This window comes from Pyxicephalus adspersus, chromosome 10 (assembly GCF_032062135.1).
Source record: "Pyxicephalus adspersus chromosome 10, UCB_Pads_2.0, whole genome shotgun sequence".
NCBI lineage: Eukaryota > Metazoa > Chordata > Amphibia > Anura > Pyxicephalidae > Pyxicephalus > Pyxicephalus adspersus.
Genome location: NC_092867.1, coordinates 52,218,545 through 52,239,858, shown reverse-complemented (window position 1 = coordinate 52,239,858; position 21,314 = coordinate 52,218,545). Strand labels below are relative to the sequence as shown.

The 21,314-nt window shown below is 37.4% G+C and overlaps 1 protein-coding gene across 1 annotated transcript; it reads right to left on the bottom strand.

Moving 5' to 3' along the window:
* Positions 1 to 296: 296 nt before the first annotated feature.
* Positions 297 to 20,666, bottom strand: RAD9A (RAD9 checkpoint clamp component A). The gene is made up of 10 exons (XM_072425216.1): positions 20,526 to 20,666; positions 19,952 to 20,071; positions 19,168 to 19,282; positions 17,266 to 17,365; positions 13,835 to 13,941; positions 8,629 to 8,735; positions 7,600 to 7,664; positions 4,637 to 4,735; positions 3,107 to 3,326; positions 297 to 750 (listed from the first exon to the last, which is right to left on the bottom strand). Exons 1-10 carry the CDS (start codon positions 20,625 to 20,627, stop codon positions 667 to 669), a joined length of 1,119 nt encoding a protein of 372 aa, XP_072281317.1. The 5' UTR covers positions 20,628 to 20,666; the 3' UTR covers positions 297 to 666.
* Positions 20,667 to 21,314: the final 648 nt, after the last annotated feature.

Here is a 21,314-nt window from a genome sequence, read left to right as displayed (position 1 = left end):
AGTATAGCCACATTTTTATTTGCATTTAGGCAAATACAATGTCTTTAGATGTCAGAAGGGCTAATAAGTCCTTTTTAAATTGCTCAGGGAGTCTGACACTGGGTATAAATATAAACTAGCTTCTCCTACAGCTATTCCAAGGAAAGGAGAGGTCCAACTTAAAAAAAAAAGTTATGAAAAGCAAATCAGCAGAATTAACACAAAAAAGTGAACAAAACAAACACACAAGGGAGTTGCTGTTCCAGCAGATTTTACAACTGAAATAAAACTTTTGGTTAGAAAACACAAAGAAACCATTTTTATAATCATGTCTTAAAAAAACATTTATTATTTGCTATGATTGATTCACAAGAACCTTTGTAAATCCATACGATTGTGACTCATTTTAGAACCAGATCTCTGTTGAACACGCTGAGCACTTATGTATTATCAAGAAGAGCTATCATCAATCCCCCCCCCCCCTATACAGCTAAATATAAATACACATAATATAGTACCAAAATAAAATGTTCCTCTTTTGTAGGGTAGACATTGCACATCCATTTTAGACATTTGTGAGTGGTCAGAAAGATTGAGAAGTGGGTAACTGTAACCAAAGCATATACTTTATGCTGCAGAAGATGCCCATAAATGAAAGTTCACTTATAAAATATTGTTTTTGTATCATCAACCATCACTATCTTCAGCCAGAACTTCTTGGGCTGCCTGGCCAGAGCTTTGAAGAATGGACCCAAAGAACAGAGACCTAAACTGAATAATAGAAAAAAAAGCATTACATGCAGTTCTGGGTAATAAAAATATTCTTACACAGTATTTTATTCAAAATATAGTTCCTTTCTTCAGCCTCTGTCTATTGGGATACCTTGAGACTTATCCCCTATTTTTCTTCATCTTTACACACATCCTCGGGCAACTAAAACCTATCTGGATTCCAATACTATTTATATGCAGATAAATAGCTTACATGCAGCGCTGCCTTTATAAAAACAAAGGATAAAAAAAAAAATAAACCTGAATAAAACAGAATGGATTGTTTTTCAACCAGATCAATCTATTTCTTTTTATTATTGTAACATTTTCTTAACAACTTACAGACTAGCCCAGCCTACGGCCTGCCGGACACATGCAACCCTCTCCTTTTTCTCTCTCTGCTCCTTATCTTGCGAGGGACGGGGCGCTGATGAGATAACCCTACCTATGGAATGTGTCCCACCAGCTGATTGGGCTTGTACAATGAAGTCACAATCAGCTGTGTCGGCCTGCGCATCTCCCATCTTTTTCTATAAGATCATGCTACCAACAGGAGAGGGAGCTTCCTGAGCGTGGGCTTGTACCATAGACCTCAACAATCAGCTGTGGCTGCTCCCTGCCCACCTTGTACTGTCAGATAATCCCACCCCCAGCATGAGAGCTGTGTATGTGTTCATGTAGCTGTTATTATCCCAATATATAAACCTTCATATCTCCTTCAGTGAAAAATAAGGGATATTTTCACACTAAAAGGGGCTATTTTAAGACTAGGGTGCCCAAATTGAGTTTACATGTTAGGGATGCCCAGGGGCCACTTCCATGACAACGAGTATTAAGGTACTATCAGTTCCCTCTGTGCAGGGGTGCCCCAAATATCTACTTGTTTGTTCACAAAACTTCAAAGCTGTTCACACGGTCAGTGAGGTTGCAATGCAGTTAACCCTTTTTTTCATGCTAAAGAACCTTACCTAGGGGAGACACCAAGTACCACTTACTGCTATCTGAAATCAAATTTGCAGACTCTGCTGCGTGAGGGACTGAGCGAGGTGCCTGTTACACATAGCCACTAGCCACTTTCCTTCTGTGAACCCCAATTTCTGTGAAACAGAGGAATGCTGACAACTGGAAATGTAAGTAGGAACCTGCCCCCCCAATTAAAATTTTCCACCCATCATGTCATACTACCCTGTCACACATAGCTATCCACTTACACTCTATGAACCCCAATTTCTCTGTAAAAAAAAAAGGGAAATGTAACTGCAAGTGCAGGACTCTTGAGGCTAACTTCCCCTAAAATGTCATCACCACGGCACGATCACAAGATACAAAAAAACTATACCTGTCATACAGTGCTACCCTGTCACACATAGATAGCCACTTAGCTTCTGTGAACCTGAATTTCTTTTTAACAGAAATGAAAAGGAAATGTAAACTATAAATATGTAAGCTATATAAATGTCAGCTTATAATCCCTAAACTTCATATTTCTCCTGAAAGGGGAGCTGTAGGTATAATAAAATGCAGTGGAGGACTATTGAGGCTAACTCCTCCTAAAATTTTATTGCTGCTGCACCATCATAAGATTAAAAAAAAATATAGCTATCATACTGTGCTATCCTGTCACACATATCTGGCCACCTACCTTCTGTGAACCCTAATTTTTAAGGAACCGGGATATATAGGGACCTGAAGATGTAGTAGTAAGAACATGTACCTCTTGGCTATCTGTCACATGAATTACATTTCTCTGGAATTATCCATTGCAAAGATTTTGGGGTACAAAGAAGGTTAGCACCCCTTTATAAGTAACAAGATGCATTGTACTGTGAAGCTTCTGTTTTTTGGTACAGAAATGGTGAGTGAGGAGCATTGTACATTACATTGTGATATGTTTTAGAACATTGATCACAGTGATAAAATTATAAAAAATAAATCCAAAAGTTTATTCTTGTTTGGACAAATTAAAAAAATATATATTTTTTTTTTGATAAAGGTAATTTTTTTTATAATTTTATTTATAAAATAATTTATATTTATTTATTATATTATAATTTATGATTTGTGTTTCAAACCACCTTATCATACCTAGAAGTTATTTCTAAGAATTAAAGGTCTAAAATATTAAACAACAAATTTCCAAGCAAAACAATGTACCAGCTTTGACATAAAAATATGGATATAATTAGAATGCCAGGGGGGTTATTGGGAGCTTTTTAAGCCACGTCCTCAACGCCAACAAATGAACACAGACATAATTTTTTTCAGTAATATACAAAAATGTCTGTTAGTTACAATGGTTTCCATTACCTACATGAAAAGTCTATTTCATTAGTTTTAAACTAAAACAGGATTTTACCTTCTTGTTAGGAGGTGTGCCAGGGACTTCCCTTTCTTCTTCATCTTCATCTCCTGAAGATACAGCTTGCTCCTCTAGGGTGGGACCTGGGAGTGGCCGGTTGTTGAAGACTGGGCTATGTGGAGGGGAGGAAGCTCCTGCCAGAGTAGTTTCCATAGCAATCATATAGTCCAGGTCATCACCCAGAAAATCATCATCATTATTATTGGGCAAGGCAGCTCTAATAAGATTTTGCAAGATGGACAATTTCTAAATAAAACAGCAGTCCTAAACAAAATAAGCATTTCTATGGGCATGGAAAGGGTATGCCCAACTAAAAAACCTTAGCAATTAGCTTTGGACAGCATTACCATAAACCAACTTATAAGGCCCATTTTGGCCAACTTTACAACAACCACCCTCAAACCAAAAATTAACCTGGATGAACTCTGCTACTAACTTATCACTTACACCTCAGACTCCACAAGTAAGATTAAATGACAAATATTACACTCTTATCAGTATTTAAACCTTCGCAGCTTATAAAATAGCAGATGGTTTACCAGTGTAAAAGATTACAATATATAGAGTGGCATTCTCAGGAAAAAATATAAACCACGTAAACCCAAAGTTGGAAATGTATGATAAATGGACATGAAAACTGAATACTGATTTAAAAGAATATTAATAAATATGTGATGGCGTGGAGCTATGCTTGATAGTTTTATATTATTGATTGCTTATGTTTTTACTTTTAAAATTAGTGATCCTCATAAAAAAAACAAAAAGATTTTCCCATGACTTGGATATCATTGCTAGTGCATTTAATCACTTTATGGGCAGTTATTGAAGTTTTAAGAACTTCCCTTGCACGTTGTATGTGTTTTGTAAAGGTGGTAGGAACTGTAAAAGGACTGGCTATAGTGCTCAGATACAGATGAATTTTAAGTATTTACCAGCATGAAATTCTTGACATTTCCCTTATGTGATAGTCATGAGGAGAAATTTGCTTACGCTTAACCCTCTGCTGGGATGGGCCAAGCACCACAAGGCACGCCATGCCTCTGCAGCAATCGCTGACCAAAAATGTTTTTACCAACAAGTCACAAGCTTTTCAAACTGTTACAGGGCCTATCCTTTATCAGAGTGCAGGTGTATTGTTGGACTATTATAGTAGCTGGCACTAAGCAGTAACACTGGAGAGAAAACGCCATACTATAAAAACCTTGATAATAAACTTGTGACACATGCTTATGTTGCAATTCTCAGGCCCTAGTCACGGTTCTTTTTATGTATGTGTTTACCCTGTGACCACATTACCTAAACAGTAACATTCAGGATAACCCAACATACCAAATCACAGAGTTTTAGGAAGGGATGGAAATTTCTCCCAACCGGAGCACAGTAAGTAATAAAAACCAAACAGAGATTCTAATCCTTTACCTGACAGAGGGGTAATAACAGAGGGAGGTTAACAGAAATAGGGGAAAGGGTTACCTACTACACAATGCAGGCAAGAAACACAAGTTTATGGCAAAGGTAAACATTTACCCATAGTTCTGGGACTGTGAGGCAAGATCTGTATCTGATAAGGTGGCGAGGACAAAATGTGCTTCAAGAACTGTATCGTCCACACTGAATACTGCAGGACTGGGAAACATAAGTAACAAAAAAAAAAACAAAAAAAAACAAAAAGTGGTCATTACAGGATGAAAACAGTACAAACAGAGAATCAGACATTCCCTCAACATTCCCTTGTGCAAATCTTCCAGGTCTAATTGGAGTCTTTTATAATGAATACGGGAAGTCATATGTTACTTTTGTGTAAGACTTGACACCTACAGAAGAATTTGACACTGGCAAAAACAAAAAAAAAAAAAAAACTGGCGAGATTGGGTCCTGTCCTATTATCAACATGCCTCCATACCTCAAAACTTACGGCTAAACTTAAATTAGGTAGTCCAGATGCTTGGTCGAACAGGCCTATTTAATGAATGAGTCTTCATAGACCAAGCAAAATAAAGATGGTGAAAGTGGGTCCATCCTGGACAGCACTCTCTGGCTCACCATTACCAAAACATGCTTATGGACATTGTATTTATAAGTAACTGAAGGCCAGTTTTAGGTTATCCCTAGAATTCCCAGGTGCAGCCAAAGCTGATGGTTGCTTAGATGGATGTTATGCCCTTACCCCCTTGCTTATAATAAAGTATAAAACACAATGTATACTATATGCGTGACAGTGACTAGAAAACTTCTAATTTAGAATGGTGTTTTTAATTCAGTATAAGGTCAAGAAACAAACATTTTGTTAGTTCAGTATAATACAGACTACTTATAGCATTACCATCTGAACAGCTTAAACTGCAATCTTGTGTAAAGTGAAATGAAAAATAAAGATTTAAACCAGAGTCCCAATAGGGGCGATACTGCCCCCTGGTGAGCGCTGAAGACAAGTAAGGGGCATTTCTCGCCAAAGGCAAATTAAGGGGGCGCGGAGGACAACCCCTTGGGCAATACGCACAGGCATCTCTGCCCCCGTGTGCTGCCCAGCTATTCCTCCTCCGTTAGATCCACAGCCCTGGCATATAGTGCACTGTGGGGGCAGGATAGACCGGTGTCCCATGCGATAATCCTATCCTCGGATTTTGTACTACCAGCTGATTGGGCGTGTACAATAATGTCACAATCAGCTGTTTCTGTTCTGTCTGCGTGCACATCTCCTATCTTTTTAAATGGGATTTTGCTTCAGTCCTTCTCCCCGAGAGTGGGCATGTTCTATAGACCTGAGATCAGCTATGGCTGCTGGCCACCCACCTTGTACCGTGAAATAATTCCCCCGCTCCTACACCAGCAGCATCAGAGCCGTGTCTGTGTCCATGATGCTATCATTACACCAATGTATAAACCTTCATATCTCCCACACCGATTGTTCTACAAACATGAAATTTTCAGAGTACACAGGGGACCCCGAGAGCTGATACTAAACCTAATTTCAGGTCCCTAAACAAAACAAGAAAGTGCCAATCTCACAGTTTGGGTCCCCAAATAGAGTTTGATTATTAGGGACCCCCAAGGGCCACTTCTATGGCGTTGAGTATTAGGGTACAGCCAATTGTGCGCTGTGGTGCCTCAAATATAAATTTCACCAAACTTTAAGGCTCCGTTCAGACTGGCGGTGAGGTGGCACTGCGGTTACCCCTTCCTAGTGCCATGGTACCACTCACTGCCGCTTGGAGTCAAATATGCAGAAGCTGCTGTGTGGGGGACTGAGCAACTGGCGGGGTGCCTGTTACACATAGCTGGCCACTTGCCACCAAGCTCATATGACTAAAAATATTATATTCATTTTTTAATATATATATTTCCTAATTATATTTTGAGTAATACACCAATTGTTAAGATCTTCTAATAAAATAAACATGAAATCTGCCCTTGTTACAATATTTATGTTCATCCAAGGGGGGCGCTATCGAATTACTCCTTGAAAAAGTAGGCTCTGACCCAAAAATGTTGGGAACCTACGATTTCAATGATTATGATTTATGATGAGGAGCGATTAGGCGACATTTAAGGGGGGATATGATCACCCTGTATAAATATAGTCCATTTAGAAAACTTGCTTCCTCAATATTTACTTTGAGATTATTACAAAGAACAAGAGGGCACTCTTTGCGTCTGGAGGAAAAGAAGTTTAAGCTCTAGATAAGAAAGGGATTCTAAGGTGTGTGAAAATGTGGAAATCAGCTCCCTCAGGAAGTAGTTTCAGCAACTACTATAGATTGCTTTAAGAAAAGGCTGGATGCTTTTCTAGAAGCACAGAATATAACTGGGTATTAAGGCTTTAAAGTAAAAATAACAGTGACTGTTGATCCAGGCAACATCTGATTGCCTTATGGAATCAGGAAGGAATTTTTTTCCCCTGTTGAAGCAAATTGTAACAGGGTTTTTGTTTGCCTTCCTCTGGACCAACTATGTCTTATAGGGTTTTAAATCTGGGATATGTTTATTTTCCTAGTGGTTGAACCTGATGGACTTATGTCTTTTTTCAACTTAACCTACTATGTAACTATGAAAGCTCCAACAGGAGTTATAACTGCACAGCTGTGGGAATCCTCCTGTCAGTGTTGTATCCCCGGGCACTAGAGGTTAAATGGGGACAAGTCTCCCCATTCATCACCTCTAGTGCTCTGTGATTGGCTGAGGAAAGGTAAACCCTGGTGACAGCTCAAGCGTTCATTGAGAACAATGTGCGATTCCCGGCTCTTGAGGTTAAATGGGGACAAGTCACATTAATGGTGTTCGAATTTGGCATTTGATCACCCGAACAATATTCCTCTATTCGATCAAATAGCTTTCAAAACGAATAGTGAGATATTCGACCAACACTAGTCTTGATACCCTCTAGACAAGTACTTGTTTCAGGACAATAACTAAACCGAGGTGAAGAAAGATAATCTCTAGTACAACAAAAGCAACTACCATATTTTTATCACATATGTGTAAAGACTCACCAGCCAGCACAATCAAAATGAATCGAGATGGGGAGGCCACTGGACTCTGCAAAACCCAGAAGACCCTAAGGGAGAAGAAAAAAACACAACAAAGTTAAATTTTCTGCAACAGAGTGCATAAGTGTTTATATACATTTGGACAGATGAAGGCTCTGCTCCAAATATATTTCAGTTTAGTGTGGTTCTGCTAGCAATAGGACCGTTGGACAGTGTCTTCATCCTTGTACAGTATATTTTCAAACTTGAATATGCTCCAAGGAAAAATTAATTTGTAGATCAACAATCCCTGTGCTAAGGAAACACTAATCTCTTTGCCAAGAAGATACATTGTTGAATCAAGAAATAGGTGGTCACCTGTTTGTACAGTGTGGCAGAGGTTACAAGTTACAAAAGGGTATATTTAAATTTTAACAGCCCCCTCCTTCCTACCTCCCTCTAACCTATTCTTCAGACTGATGGCTCTGGCCTTTAATCACATTGTGTTTAGGACTGCTGTCACATTGCCAAGGAGAACCTGGTAAAAAACACAGTGTATAGCGATGCATAATATGTTGGTACTATATACCGTATTTTTCTGAAAAAAGATTCTGAAAGATTATTCCCCTTCTGATTACTCATGCGCCATTCATACCGGTATTCCCCTTCTGATCACTCATGTGCCATTGATTGTCCCCTTCTGATCACTCTGTGCCATTCAAATTCCCTTCTACTCTGGACCTATTTGCAAGATTGCCTAAATATAATGCAAATGACTATTTAGGGTAAGTTTTCATACCAAGCAGCCAGAATACCTTAATCTTCGCCCTAAGTTCACCCTCACTAAATCAGTGGGCATTTTTGTGAGTGCAAAACTGCATGCTCCAAGTGACATGACCAGCCCTTATGGACAGCTGATGTTGGGGTAGAGAGTTTGCATTTAAACCAACAGGTCTAATTATCAAAGTCTACCTGAACTGAAAAGTTAAGTGGCAAATAGGAGTTATGGGACTTCACAATAAACAGTGTGAAAATATTTGAAGTTATCCTTACCCTGAATTCACGCAAGCAAAATGTGATTGGATCCAGTTTTTGGAGCTGATACTCTAGGAATTCCTCCCTGCTTAGGGACAACTCTGTCAGCATTGCCTTGTTAGGATCTAAAGAAAAATACAGAGGAGGAATGCTACAATTGTAAAAGTTACACAGAAGGCCTTATATATTGTAGGCCGTATATCAAAACGTTAAATAAATTGAGCTCTTTATAGAACACAGCTGGGTTTTCTCTTTTCCTGTTATTTACAGCTAGAAATGTACTGGCTGCAGTGGGTTGGACTGACATCATTCCTTTATTAATAATAAATAAACTTCTGATAACACTTTAAAAAGGGAACACGTAACCAAAAAAGAGTGAAAAACAAACATAAGGGTATAAAGGAATGCTGGACACTCACAATAAAGACCAAGATGGAACTTCCACTGGACATAGCCGTTTTAGAGATGTTAATATGTACTGGAGGGTTAATTTTATCAAGACGCAGGGACATGCTGCCTCCTTGTAGTTTCAACTCATATGCTTTTGGTATAGTTTTGTTTTCAGGGGATAGGTTACCTTTAAAAGGAAGTAGATTTTAGGTGATGTTGCCCTAACCTTAAAACCCTAAAATTAAAGCGTATCCAAACCAGGGGTGCACACACTTTTTTGGCTTGCAGGATACTTTTAAAATGGTCAAGTCAAAATGATCTACCAACAATAAAAACTTGGTCTTAACTTCTGTGCGCGGTAGAGTTTATTTTAAAAGGCAGTTATATTCCCCCATTATATTCTGTGCTTCCAGAAAAACATCTAGCTTTAAAAGGTGATCCTATCCCCCCATAAAAGGTGATCCTATCCCCCCTTAAATGTCTCTTCTCAATAGAGAATAGATTCAGTTCAGCTAATCTTTCCTCATAGCCGAGCTCCTCCATTCCTTTTATTAGTTTAGTTACACTTCTCTGCACTCTGGACTGCATATTCCAGATGTGGTCTGACCAATGCTTTGGGCAGGATTATGTCTCCATCTCTGCAGTCTATTCCTCTTTTAATACAAGAACGTATTTTGCTAGCTTTTGATATTGCAAGTCTATGATCTACCAGAACGCCCAGAACCTTTTCCATTTCTGACCCCCCAACTGTATTCCCCCAATAGTTAGCCCCCAAGTGCAAAACTTTACATTTATCTATATTAAATGTCATTTGCCACCTGGCCGCCAAATCAAACAGTACATTCAGGTCTGCTTGTAGATTATAGACATCCTGTATGGAATTCCATTACATACGTGTCATCTGCAAACCTAGAAATGGTACTTTTAATCCCAAAGTCAGTATCATTTTTAAAGATGTTAAACAGTAAAAGGTCGCAACACTGAACCCTGGGGTACACCACTAATAACCTTAGACCATCCAGAGTATGAATCATTAATCACCATTGTCTGGATGCGGTCCTTAAGCCAGTTCTCTATCCATTTACCAGATTGACTTTTTCAAATCTATTGACCCTAACTTGCATAATAACCGTCTGTGGGGTACTACGACAAATGCTTTAGAAAAGTCCAAGTACACTATATCAACTGCTATTCCACCGTCTACCTGTTTACTTACTTTTCCATAAAAAGAGAGTAAATTTGTTTCACAACTTCCGTCTTTCTTGAAGCCATGCTGACTATCACATATAGTATTATTTTGTAGCAGAAACTCCTCTATGTAGTTCTTTATCAAACTTAGATTTTTGGAATGCCCTTTTCTTGTTCTTTATGGCTTTTTTAACATCAGCTGTGAGCCACATAGGTTTTAATTTTAACCTCTTAAAATTATTACCCATTGGAATATATTTTTTCAGTGTGCTTGTGTTGAACAGACGTGAAACATTCCCATTTGTGTTCAGTGGCTCCGGAGTAGCATTCTGGCCTTTGCAGCACCAGAACCCAGGTTCGAATCTCGGCCAGGACACTATCTGCATGGAGTTTGCAGGTTCTCCTGCTTTTTTCGTGGGTTTCCTCCAGGTGCTTCGGTTTCCTCCCACATTCCAAAAACATGCAGCTAAGTTAATTGGTTTCCCCCCAAATTTCTCCTTAGCCTGTGTTAATGACATATGACTATAGTTGGGACATTAGATTGTGAGCCCCTCTGAGGTATAGCTAGTGACATGACTTTGTACAGAGCTGCATAATATAATGGCACTATATAAATACTGTGTAATAATAACAATTTCTGTTCTGTGATCTTTGAGGACAATATTGTCTCCCAGTCCAAGTCACAGAGAGCCGCCCTTAACCATGGAAAATTTGCTCTCTTAATTTAATGTTTTTCTTTTCTGTTTTTGCTTCCTGTTTACAACTTAGATTAAATGAAATCATATTATGGTCACTGCTACCCAGGTTCTCTGTTATATGCAAATTGGTTATAAGCTCTGCATTGTTAGAAAGAACTAGGTCCAGCAGAATATCATTAAATTCATAAATTTCGTCCCTTTTGCTGTTCCTGTAGTGCCATTACTCCAGTCACTGCCCGGGTAGTTGAAATCTCCCATGATTAAAACCTTTCCAGTTTTTGCTGCTTTTTCTATCTGTGCTAGTAGTTAATTCTCAATTTCTCCCTTTGCACTGAGGGGCCTATAGCAGACTCCAAATATTAATTGTGTGTTATTCAACCCCACATTCAACTCCACCCATAATGCCTCAATGAACATGCCTATGAACAGTAAGCACACTTAGACCATAGAAAGGGATGCCAAATTTACACAAAACATCTTTATGCCATAATTTTCGCTCAATGTATTTTTTTTTTTAAATGGTCGCTTTAAATGTCATTAGCCACAAGCCTAGTTTGCAGCTGTCCTAAGGAAAAACAAATCTGAATAACTTTCCAAATAAAAAGAGGAAAAAGAGGAGGCTTTTTAAGTGGCAACACTACAAAATAAATTGTGTTTTAATGACAAATTGAGTATTCTGTGCTATACAATGTCTACCTGTGCTTACAAATGAGTGTATTTCAATGTACAATGTGAGTTAGAGTCTTGAACTCAATGTCTAATTACTCCAATGCGTTTCGCTATCTGGCTTCCCTAGGGGATTATTTGGAGACTGGTATAAAACCATCTATTTTAATTAACAGATGTGGTAAAACATGCAATAAACAATACATATATTTTAACTTATTTTTAAAATGTTTTCACTCCTGAACATACAAATCATACAATACATGTTATATATACATATAATACATATTATTGATAAGGAAAAACAAATAAAATGAGCAATTATATATATCATGTTTAGTGAGGTAATTTTGTAGTTTGAGTCAGAGTATGATGGATCTATAATTTGACCTTGTACAATAAGGGTATCAAACACTTCATTAGAAAGTGTATATTTAGTAAGTTTTCTACACTATTCTTGTGTGGTGAATCAGATTAACTGTGTTCATGCATAATTCTAATGTTCACTTGGTTACAAACATAGAATTGTTAGGATCACTTACTTGCTAGGTAGTGTCCTTTAATGAACAATGGAGGTACAAAACGTGATGACTTTAAAATATTGCATGCAAAGGAGGTTATACGTTTTTATATATCTTGTCTAAAGGGAGAGATTGACATAAACAAGTAACTATGCTGCAGGACAGTTGTACTTAGTAATGTTGTCCTTATTATTAAGTTAAAAGTACTTAGTAATCATAGAGGGTAAGGTAAGTACCCCAAATTCTTTTATATTTTTTATGAGGAGGATATAGGAGGAAAGTATGCAAAGTATATTGCCTCCAGGATTTCTGGATTTTGGTCCGACTACAGTTTTATGATAGTAGTGTCTAAAAAGGAAGAGACTATGATAGGTCAATCGCTTCAAATAGGAGGGTTCGAAATTTAAGGAGAGGGGAAGGGAAGGGAAAGAATACATTACTACTGTAACAAGAACCTATTATGGTTACTTGCGTTTTGAATTGAGTAGAAAGGCAGAGTAATCAAATCTTTGTTTTATCTAGAATTAAAATGATAATATTTTGAGGGCTAAGATAAAGTAAAAACCAAGAGAGCATTTTGCGTACTTACGAACATATTTTACTCCGTCAACACAGGCAAAACAATAACTTCTATTAGTTATCATGTTAGATCCACCCCCCAATTTGATGACTCTGTCATCAAATTCTTTGCATTACAAGGCATCCCCCCAAAATCTAGAGGGGGTGACAATGACAAAGCCTTGTTACAACTGGAAACTAAAGCTGCAATTTAGCCTGACCCCATCATCGTCACTCATTTGGTCACCGATTTCCTGGGTGACCAGGGCCCACATACCAATCAGGCCATACCCTGGCGATCGTGGGTGAAGCCCGAAGATGTGGGCGGTCTCAGGAGGAGAGGGGACAAGCGTATCTCATACTTTTCCTTACCCTTTATACAGCCCCTTCACAAACATCAGACTTAATAAGGAATCCCCCCTTCCAGGAGGCCGGAGGTAAATCCTTAATAACCTCATCAAAACAACTGTGCATGCGCAGTAATACAACTTAAGGTCGGGTGGAAGGCACCACAGCCTACTAGACACCGATAATTGCATGGGTGGACATGGTTTACCAGAGGTGCATACCAGCTCCCTCTCTGGCTGTTAACCGACACCTCATATGGCTCATATGGCAAATATGGCTTGTCCAAGAAAAAGGACAAGCCATATTTGAAAACTTGTATCTTACAGTGAATTTGTCCTTTCAGGTAAACTGGTCAGTACCCAAATCACATTGGCTGGCTCCAGCACTACAAGGCAGACATCAAATGGCATGGCCACATTCCTTGTGGTGCCTTCTTTTGCAGCTGTTGGCAAGTTTCAACACATAACAATGAAGAATAGCAGATCTGATCAACTACTAACAGGTGAACCAAAAAAAACTCGGACTGGTGGAATCCTTATGACCATCCCTTTCCCCCATGATTGGTTTTGTCTAGGACTGCAAAAATCTGCAGAAAACACACTATATTTCAATCAATTTAATAGTAAGTGGCCCATCTTTTTAGCTAAACGACACGATTGTGTACATAAAATTACCTGATGAACAGCCTTTTTTTGCCCCTTTATAGAGTTTCAAGAGTTCAGAGTTCATGCCAATGTGGGAGGTTATGTGTGTTTAATGACTCCATATCTATGGTATTAGCAAAATAGTGAGGGAGTAGAGAAAGGGTGTAAGTAGTTACAAATGCACTTACCAATGAACTACCACTGAACCTACCTACTTCATCCTCAACATAGTTCTTAAGTATAACCTTTCCAGGACTGGCCATCAGTGTCACCTCTGAAAGTGTCAATGGAAAATGCACAACAGCATCTGAAAGCAGCCTAAAGAAAAAAAGAGTCACTAGTAAATTATAAATGGTAAGATAAAAAGAAAAACTGCATCCATCACCTGATCCATTTATTTCTGTTGACATAATTTATTTGAAACTAAAAATTCCCACAAGCTATTATTTTTTTTCATTCTCACATTATTAACAATGGTCATCAAATTAAAATCCTGATTTTAAAATAATTAAGGCAACTATTCAGCTACAAACTTTTCACTGGTCACTGATTTGCCATTTGACTTTCAAACTTTCAAATGTACTTAACAGAAAAGTTACTTAAAATGTATGAGCCGCTTCAGGAGAATATCTCTTTGTGGAAAATATGGTATTATGGTTTTATATGGTATACAAGTTATGGGAATTTAAATTGACCAAATTATTAAAGAATAAAACTTTAACTATATCAGGCTTGTGTCAACGGCAAATACAGTTTTGTGCCATTAGTTTAAAATACTACATTATTTCATTAAAGAAAAATTTTAGGGCAGGTCCATTAAACTCTTATTTGAACTGTTTAAAGCTTCTTTTGCATTCCATAGATTTGTATTGGCAGAATTGCAGTTATGATATGAACTATATGCCATCGATATACAACCTTACAAGTATTTCAAAAACAAACTAATCTCAGTATCATAACTATAAGCTCTGTTCATTTTATAGTACTGCTTTTGACGGTTGTAGGATTTGCACATTTATCAATAAAACCTAGAATGTAATTGTCATGACTTTTCTTTAGCAAAACTCAGAGGTCTGCTTCTCCCACTTCTCCCAGAGAAAAGAGGCACACAGAAGTTCAGTATTCTTTAGTGATTCTAATAAGTACACAGCTCAAAAAAAAAAAAAAGATTTTTCAATATATTTACACCAATGTTTTGCATTTTATATATTAAATGTAGCATTATTTTCATAAAACTTTCATTTGCCTTCTTTTTAGTCATACATTTTCTTTTTCACAGAAACAGGAGTTCTTCAAGATGTTGTTTAAATTACCCTAATTTATTTTGCTACATTTGTGGTAAACATTCTAAGCGAAAACAGAAAAGAAACATTACAGAATTTGTGAAAGAAGCATATCCTGCATATTTTGGTATTAAACTGGGGGACCAAGAAAGTATTGGGCTCCCCATATGGTATGGAAAACTTGTGTAGAGTGTCTTTGTCAGTGGTAAAATGGAAAACTGAAGTGTTTGAAATTTGGTGTACCTATGGTATAGCGAGAGCCCAAAAATCATCCTAATGATTGTTATTTTTGTGCCGTGAATGTAAAAGGTTTCAATCGTTACAAGAAAAACAAGAGGGAGTACCCAGATTTGGAATCAGCAAGGCGACCTGTGCTGCATGATGCTAATGTTCCCATACCAGTGTTCAGTACACCTCCTAATATTCCTGTATCTGACATGGAGGATATTATAGGGTTTGGAGTGTAATCCAGGAGTTAGCAGTGAAAGTGAATATGAAGAAAGTGTTTAATCAAAACAGAAGTTCTCCCAAGAAGAGCTCAATGATTTAATATGTGACCTAAGTCTGTCAAAACAAGCAACTGAACTTTTGGCATCCAGGCTAAAAGAAAATAACTGTCGGAGACCCAAAGTTAAAATAACAGTTTATAGAGAGGTGACACTCCGACCATGTATTTCAATGAGGATGGAGACTTTGTGCACTGTTGTAACATCCCTGGATTACTAGCCCATATGGGAGTACCAGAATACCAAGCAGAAGACTGGCGGCTTTTCATAGACAGTTCCACTCGACGTTTGAAATCTGTTTTACTGCAGAATATAAAAATGGTCTTACAAAAGCTTTGCTAATATAGACACCAAAGGTCCATATGTGTTGATTTAAAAATGGTGAACTTCCTACTTGGACAGCAAAGTGGATACACAAAGTACCCATGTTTCATCTGCTTGTGGGATAGTACAGCAAAGCAGGATCACTGGAAAAAAAATGACATGGCTGCCAAGGGAAAACATGAAAAAAGGTGCAGCAAGCATCATTAACTAGACGATGGTTGATAAAGAAGAAAATCATTCTCTCTCCACTAGACATAAAGTTGGGATTAATGAAGAAATTTGTTGGAGCTCTGAACAAGGACGGTGATTGCTTCAAAAATATATTTAGATTTTTTTCCTGCATTGAGTACTGAAAAATTAAAAACAGGAATCTTTGAAGGACCCCAGATTCCAAAACTAATAAATGATTCAAATTTTACAAGTTACATGAATGAATTATGAAGAACTGGTACAAAACTTGCTCTTAAACTTTAAAAATTTGGGTGCTACTATGAGCATAAAGGTACACTTTCTCCATAGCCATTTGCACAAATTTCCAGAAAACCTTGGCAATTTCAGTGAGGAAGAAGGGGAGAGGTTCCATCAAGATATAAAGGTGATGGAAGAAAGCTATCAGGGAAGATGGGAGATACACATGATGGTAGAATACTGCTTGAGCATTCAGCGTGATTGTCCTGATCATCAGCATAAAAGGAAATCATACAAAACTGAGTTTTTCAATGACTTCTTTGTGATTAGTTCTGATCTGATTATAGAATAAAATGACATGAAGTATTTCAAAAATTTATTTTGTATATGTAGGCATATCTAGTTTAATCTTGCTTAATTTTCATGTTTAATTAGTTTTCCATAAGGTTATTATTGAGGTCATTATTTCAAAAACTAGAGCCAATCTAGCAAAACCAATACCATATTTGGATTCTGTGCATCAAACATAACATAAAATTACTTTGTTCTGTTTGGCAAGAAAATGTTTGTTGACCTATGTTATTACAACACAAGTACTGCGCCAAAAGAAAATATCAAAAGAACCCATACTGGAGAAGACATGGAAAAATACCTCCTCAGAAAAATCCAATCTTCAACAACAGTAATTTCAAAAAAAAATGGTTTTTGAGGACAGGATGCAGTTTTCCAATCTTTCTCAAAGAAGTGATTGCTAAAAACATCATAAGGGCATATACTCTGCAATGCAATTTGAAAAAGGCTCAGGAGGAAACAGAGCACCGAAAAAGCCACCATCTAAGCAGACATTTAGGCAACAGCCATAATAAACCATGTATTAGAATAGTCTGCCAAAGGAGATAAAGGCTGCAATGGAGATGTTTAGGGTATTGAGCCCACCAGAAGAGAAAAACTAGAGTCCATTGCAAGCCTATTTATTTTTACAGGCTTTAATGAAACACCGGTTAACGCATTAATGCATAGATCAAAATGGGCCTAAAATTTTATTAATATGCAATTTGAGGTTTTGCAAGAATATCCGACTTCTGTGGTAAGGACTTTCAATTAAAATATAATTTTCTCACCTAGCTGGTGCTCGGAGCACATTTGGGCAGGTATCTGTATTGTATAAAGCTTGAAGAGACTCACAGTCCTGATATGAGAGGTTGTGCGTTTTTGTTACACCTGAAAAAGTCAAAAGTATTTGGACTGGTCAACACACAGGCATCTTTGAAAACCAGTGAGTTGTAGAAACAAAAAAAGCATACTGGAAAGGATTTTTATAGTAACTCTGTGCAAAGTTGCAAATTACAAAAGGCAGATTTTTTTTTTTTTGTGTGCACTGGATAGAAGTGTCCTTACTATGGGTTTACAGGAAGTTAGTAAAACGATGTTGAGTATCATTTAACTAAAATAATACTACAATTGCAACTAGTAGTACTTTTTTTAGTGATTTTTTTTTTTTTACAGATGGTGGGAAATGAATCGATTTTTACCATAAGTTTTTCCAATTTTTTAACATACTAAATATCTTTCATTATCAAATTTTTAAAGTCCTGTGATGTACTTGTTGACTGACATATATAAAACAGGGCCTTTTTTTGATATTGTAATATGTTGGCGCTATATAAAAACTGTTTATGAATAATATTTCAATTAAGCCATTATATAGGAAAAAAGACAGGTTGAAAGGTAAATAGGAAAGGAAATATCTGTGGGACTATTGGATCTCTGAGTGCCCCGAAAGGAAATATGGAGAAAAAGAATCTTCAGAAGTGCCTATTTTCCCTTATCTGCTTGCTTCTACATAAAGTCACAGGACACCTAATTACCCAGTTCATACTTGGCTGTTGCCGAAAGGATAGAGTGAAAAAAAAATTCTAGAACCCTAATAATTTATTTTATGAAGAAATGTAAAGCTTCATGCCTTTGGCAACAGAAAACCCTTCCCCTGACGAAAACACAAAAGCTTTTTCTATTTAAATCCCAGGCATTAGACACGTGGCAGAGCCAGATATTGGCAGAAGGAACCTAGAATTATTGGGTGGGGGCAGATCCTCATACCACTGCAGACTTGCCTCATCTGAAAGAGTTTTGACTGTGGGGTGGATAACTTTTGACTCGTCCTCTTATGGTTGCTGGGAAAAAAAGGAGCACTCCCAAAAAGGTAACATAGATCTATGGGCTAGAGTAGAGTCCAAAAGGGAAGCTCAACCAGGGATTTCAAGGTGCATAAACTAATAGCATCCAAGTAATCTTGATATTAGAACTAGTGGTATCATAAAAGGTACTTTGAAAAATGCCATGATCCTGAAGTAGCGTATGCAGCAAATGATTGCTCACCCAGGTTCAGGTGAAGCTAGGTCTTGTATATAGAAAAGTACTCAAAGTATTAGCCTACCTGATTCTTACAGGAAAAAAAAAACAAGGGATAAAGAAATAGGGGGATCTACTAAAGGGGTAGGGCGTTTCTGGGCACTGAAATGAAAATATATTAAATGACTATGGACAAAGGTTTTCTAGGTGTTTTTGTTGTTTTCTTTGGTTTAGGAAATGGCATCAGGCATCCACAAAAGTAAAACATAAACAACAATGAGAATAGGCATCTGACTCAAAGCAGTATGGGTTGTATGCAAATGGGGGACAGACTTAACATTTGCATAACCAAATAAAAAAGGTAAGGTGGAGATTATGGAGACGTATCTATGGAGAGAGATATTTAGCAAAGGGGAAAACTCATGCCACATAGGCAGTTTGTGCCCATCAGGATTTGGGAAAAACTTCCATCAAAAAGATGCTGAAAGGAGCACAGAAAAGTCACATCAAGCCATGAATCCACAAACTGCCTAATTGTTTCAGAATTGACATACCTTAACCACAAATATCAATAAACCAAGCATTAAAAAGAAAAATTTCAAGTTATATATATATATATATATATATATATATATATATATATATATATAGATAGATAAAGGGATACTCACCGTATTTGCAAAACAGCTGGATCACCAAACGACTACTGTTGGTGTTCAGGCTTATAAGACATTTTTCCACAGTCTTCTCGAGTGATGGTAAAGAGCGGAAGACACTAATCACTGACTGTCATAAGAAAAGAAAGTAAGGAGGCACTGAAACTTGAAATACAAATGCATAGTTGTAATAGACACTGAAAACACTATATTGCAAAAGTGCTCATGACAGGATTATTCTATGCATGATAAAGAAAGGTAACAAATAATTTTTTGTAACCAATGCCAACCAGATTCCTGGATTCATTTCAAAACTCCAGATTGCAGAAATTAACAATGAAAGCTGCATGACTACTACTGCCAATGGGAAATGTTCTTGATGGCACACTTGTCATTCATAATTTGCCGGATGTCCAAGTTACTAAAGCCTGCTGAATTTATTTACTCACCACAGCAGTCAGTGTCTAATAAAGTAGCTGAGCAGATAGCCTTTAAATCATAAAAACATTACATGATTACAGAGCAGGTGTGAACTAAACGAAAAAAAAAAAAAACCTTCAGTTTTATGACAGCACAGAACCTTGAAATGGTTCATGCATACCAACAAGTGTTTCTGATGTCTATATCAGTTCTTGAGTGCTTACATCTTAACCCCTGCCAATTCATTATTTTCCCTGGAGGCAAGCTATACTCAGGTCACATTGATATCAAAAATCAGAATGTACATATGAGACCTTATTAATCAATAGTGTAAGTAGTTACCAGTTTTTTTTGTTTTGTTTTTTTTAACTGTAGTTACCTTCATGTAGACCTTGCAGTGGCACGATCCGCCAGTGACCTCAAAACTTTGAAAGAAGAGGGGCGTAAAAAGGAAGCAGGCATAAGCTGACCTTGATGAGTTGACTGAACGCAGGCACAGCTGATAACATAATAAAAAAGTAATTTTTATTACTGGTGATACATATTTTTATAGGGTTAAAGTATTTAGCATCCTTACAATAATATGCCAAGCAAGCAACATTAACAAAGCAGCCGACTGTAAATACTAATCAATCCTCCTGCTTACACTTAGTGATTCCTCCATCAATCATTTTATCACTACAGGACAATTGATTTGCATAGGGATTGGGGTAAATGCAGTGGGGGCACAGATAATAAACTCCTGAAGTATTACGTTCAAAACAGGCAACAATTTACCTCTTATCAGGGCAGCAGTTTGAAATGCAGGTATTTTCAGTCATCCAAACAGATAAACATCTATTCAGACGTAAATGTACATGCAACACTGCTTTCATCAACATCTAAAGGTTGTGGAAAGACTTACATTGCTCCCAAGCATTTAACTGGGGTTCTCAGATCTAAGAATTTCTTACCCCATCATCCAAAGGTTCAAAGTATAGCTCTTCTCCTATCCTTGAGAGGGAGTGAATAGCACGTCCAAGTGCTAAAGAAAAAGACAAAAAAGACACACACATAAAATTAAATAACAGTTCTCAAAACAGATATGTCCGTTTAGGTTCATGTTTACTGGTTATATTATCTATTGGCATCTGGCACTGATTAGAGAGCACACACATAGGTTGGTAACCTGATCTGGTTAGTTAAGCTGCGTACACTGTACACACGGCAGATTTTCGCCCGATAATTGGCCGATACCGATTATCGGGCGAGAAAAATTTGCCGTGTGTACGCAGCTTTAGTCAGATTAAGGAACAATGTTTCATCTGTACATGATCTTCTATATCACCTGACCAGTTCTTTTTTTTTTTTTTTTTTTTGGGGGGGGATAGATTGGTAGAAATGGATTTTCCAAGCCATCTGCTATTTTATCAGAGGGAAGCCTTTCCTGGACATTTGCCTTATGGGAATCTGCATCTTTGGAGAATTGTTCATTTTTGAAAAGGATAATTCTGTATTTAGAATGTGCATGCACAGCTTTTGTGGAATTTTGCAAATGCTAGTAGTCAATTTGCTAGGAAGCTCCAATTACGTTAATACTTTCTGAAGTACAAATCTGTAGCCATATTTGAGGTTTTGATTTCAATCAGACTTTCTAAGATGCATACTGGTTCTGGGTGCATGCACTTTTCTCAGTCTTCCTTACAGGGAATACAGAAAAGCTCAGACTGCATACACAGTAAATTTTAATTGATGGAAACATT

What these genes read in the sequence shown, in the direction of transcription:
- RAD9A (XM_072425216.1), bottom strand. Translation starts at nt 20,627, where the DNA reads ATGTGTGTGTCTTTTTTGTCTTTTTCTTTAGCACTTGGACGTGCTATT. An exon ending in CTATGTTGAGGATGAAGTAG is followed by an intron (nt 8,736 to 13,834) that starts GTAGGTTCAGTG and finishes ATTTTTCTTTAG; the next exon opens with ATCCTAACAAGGCAATGCTG. An exon ending in TTTGCTTGCGTGAATTCAGG is followed by an intron (nt 7,665 to 8,628) that starts GTAAGGATAACT and finishes CTTCTCCCTTAG; the next exon opens with GGTCTTCTGGGTTTTGCAGA.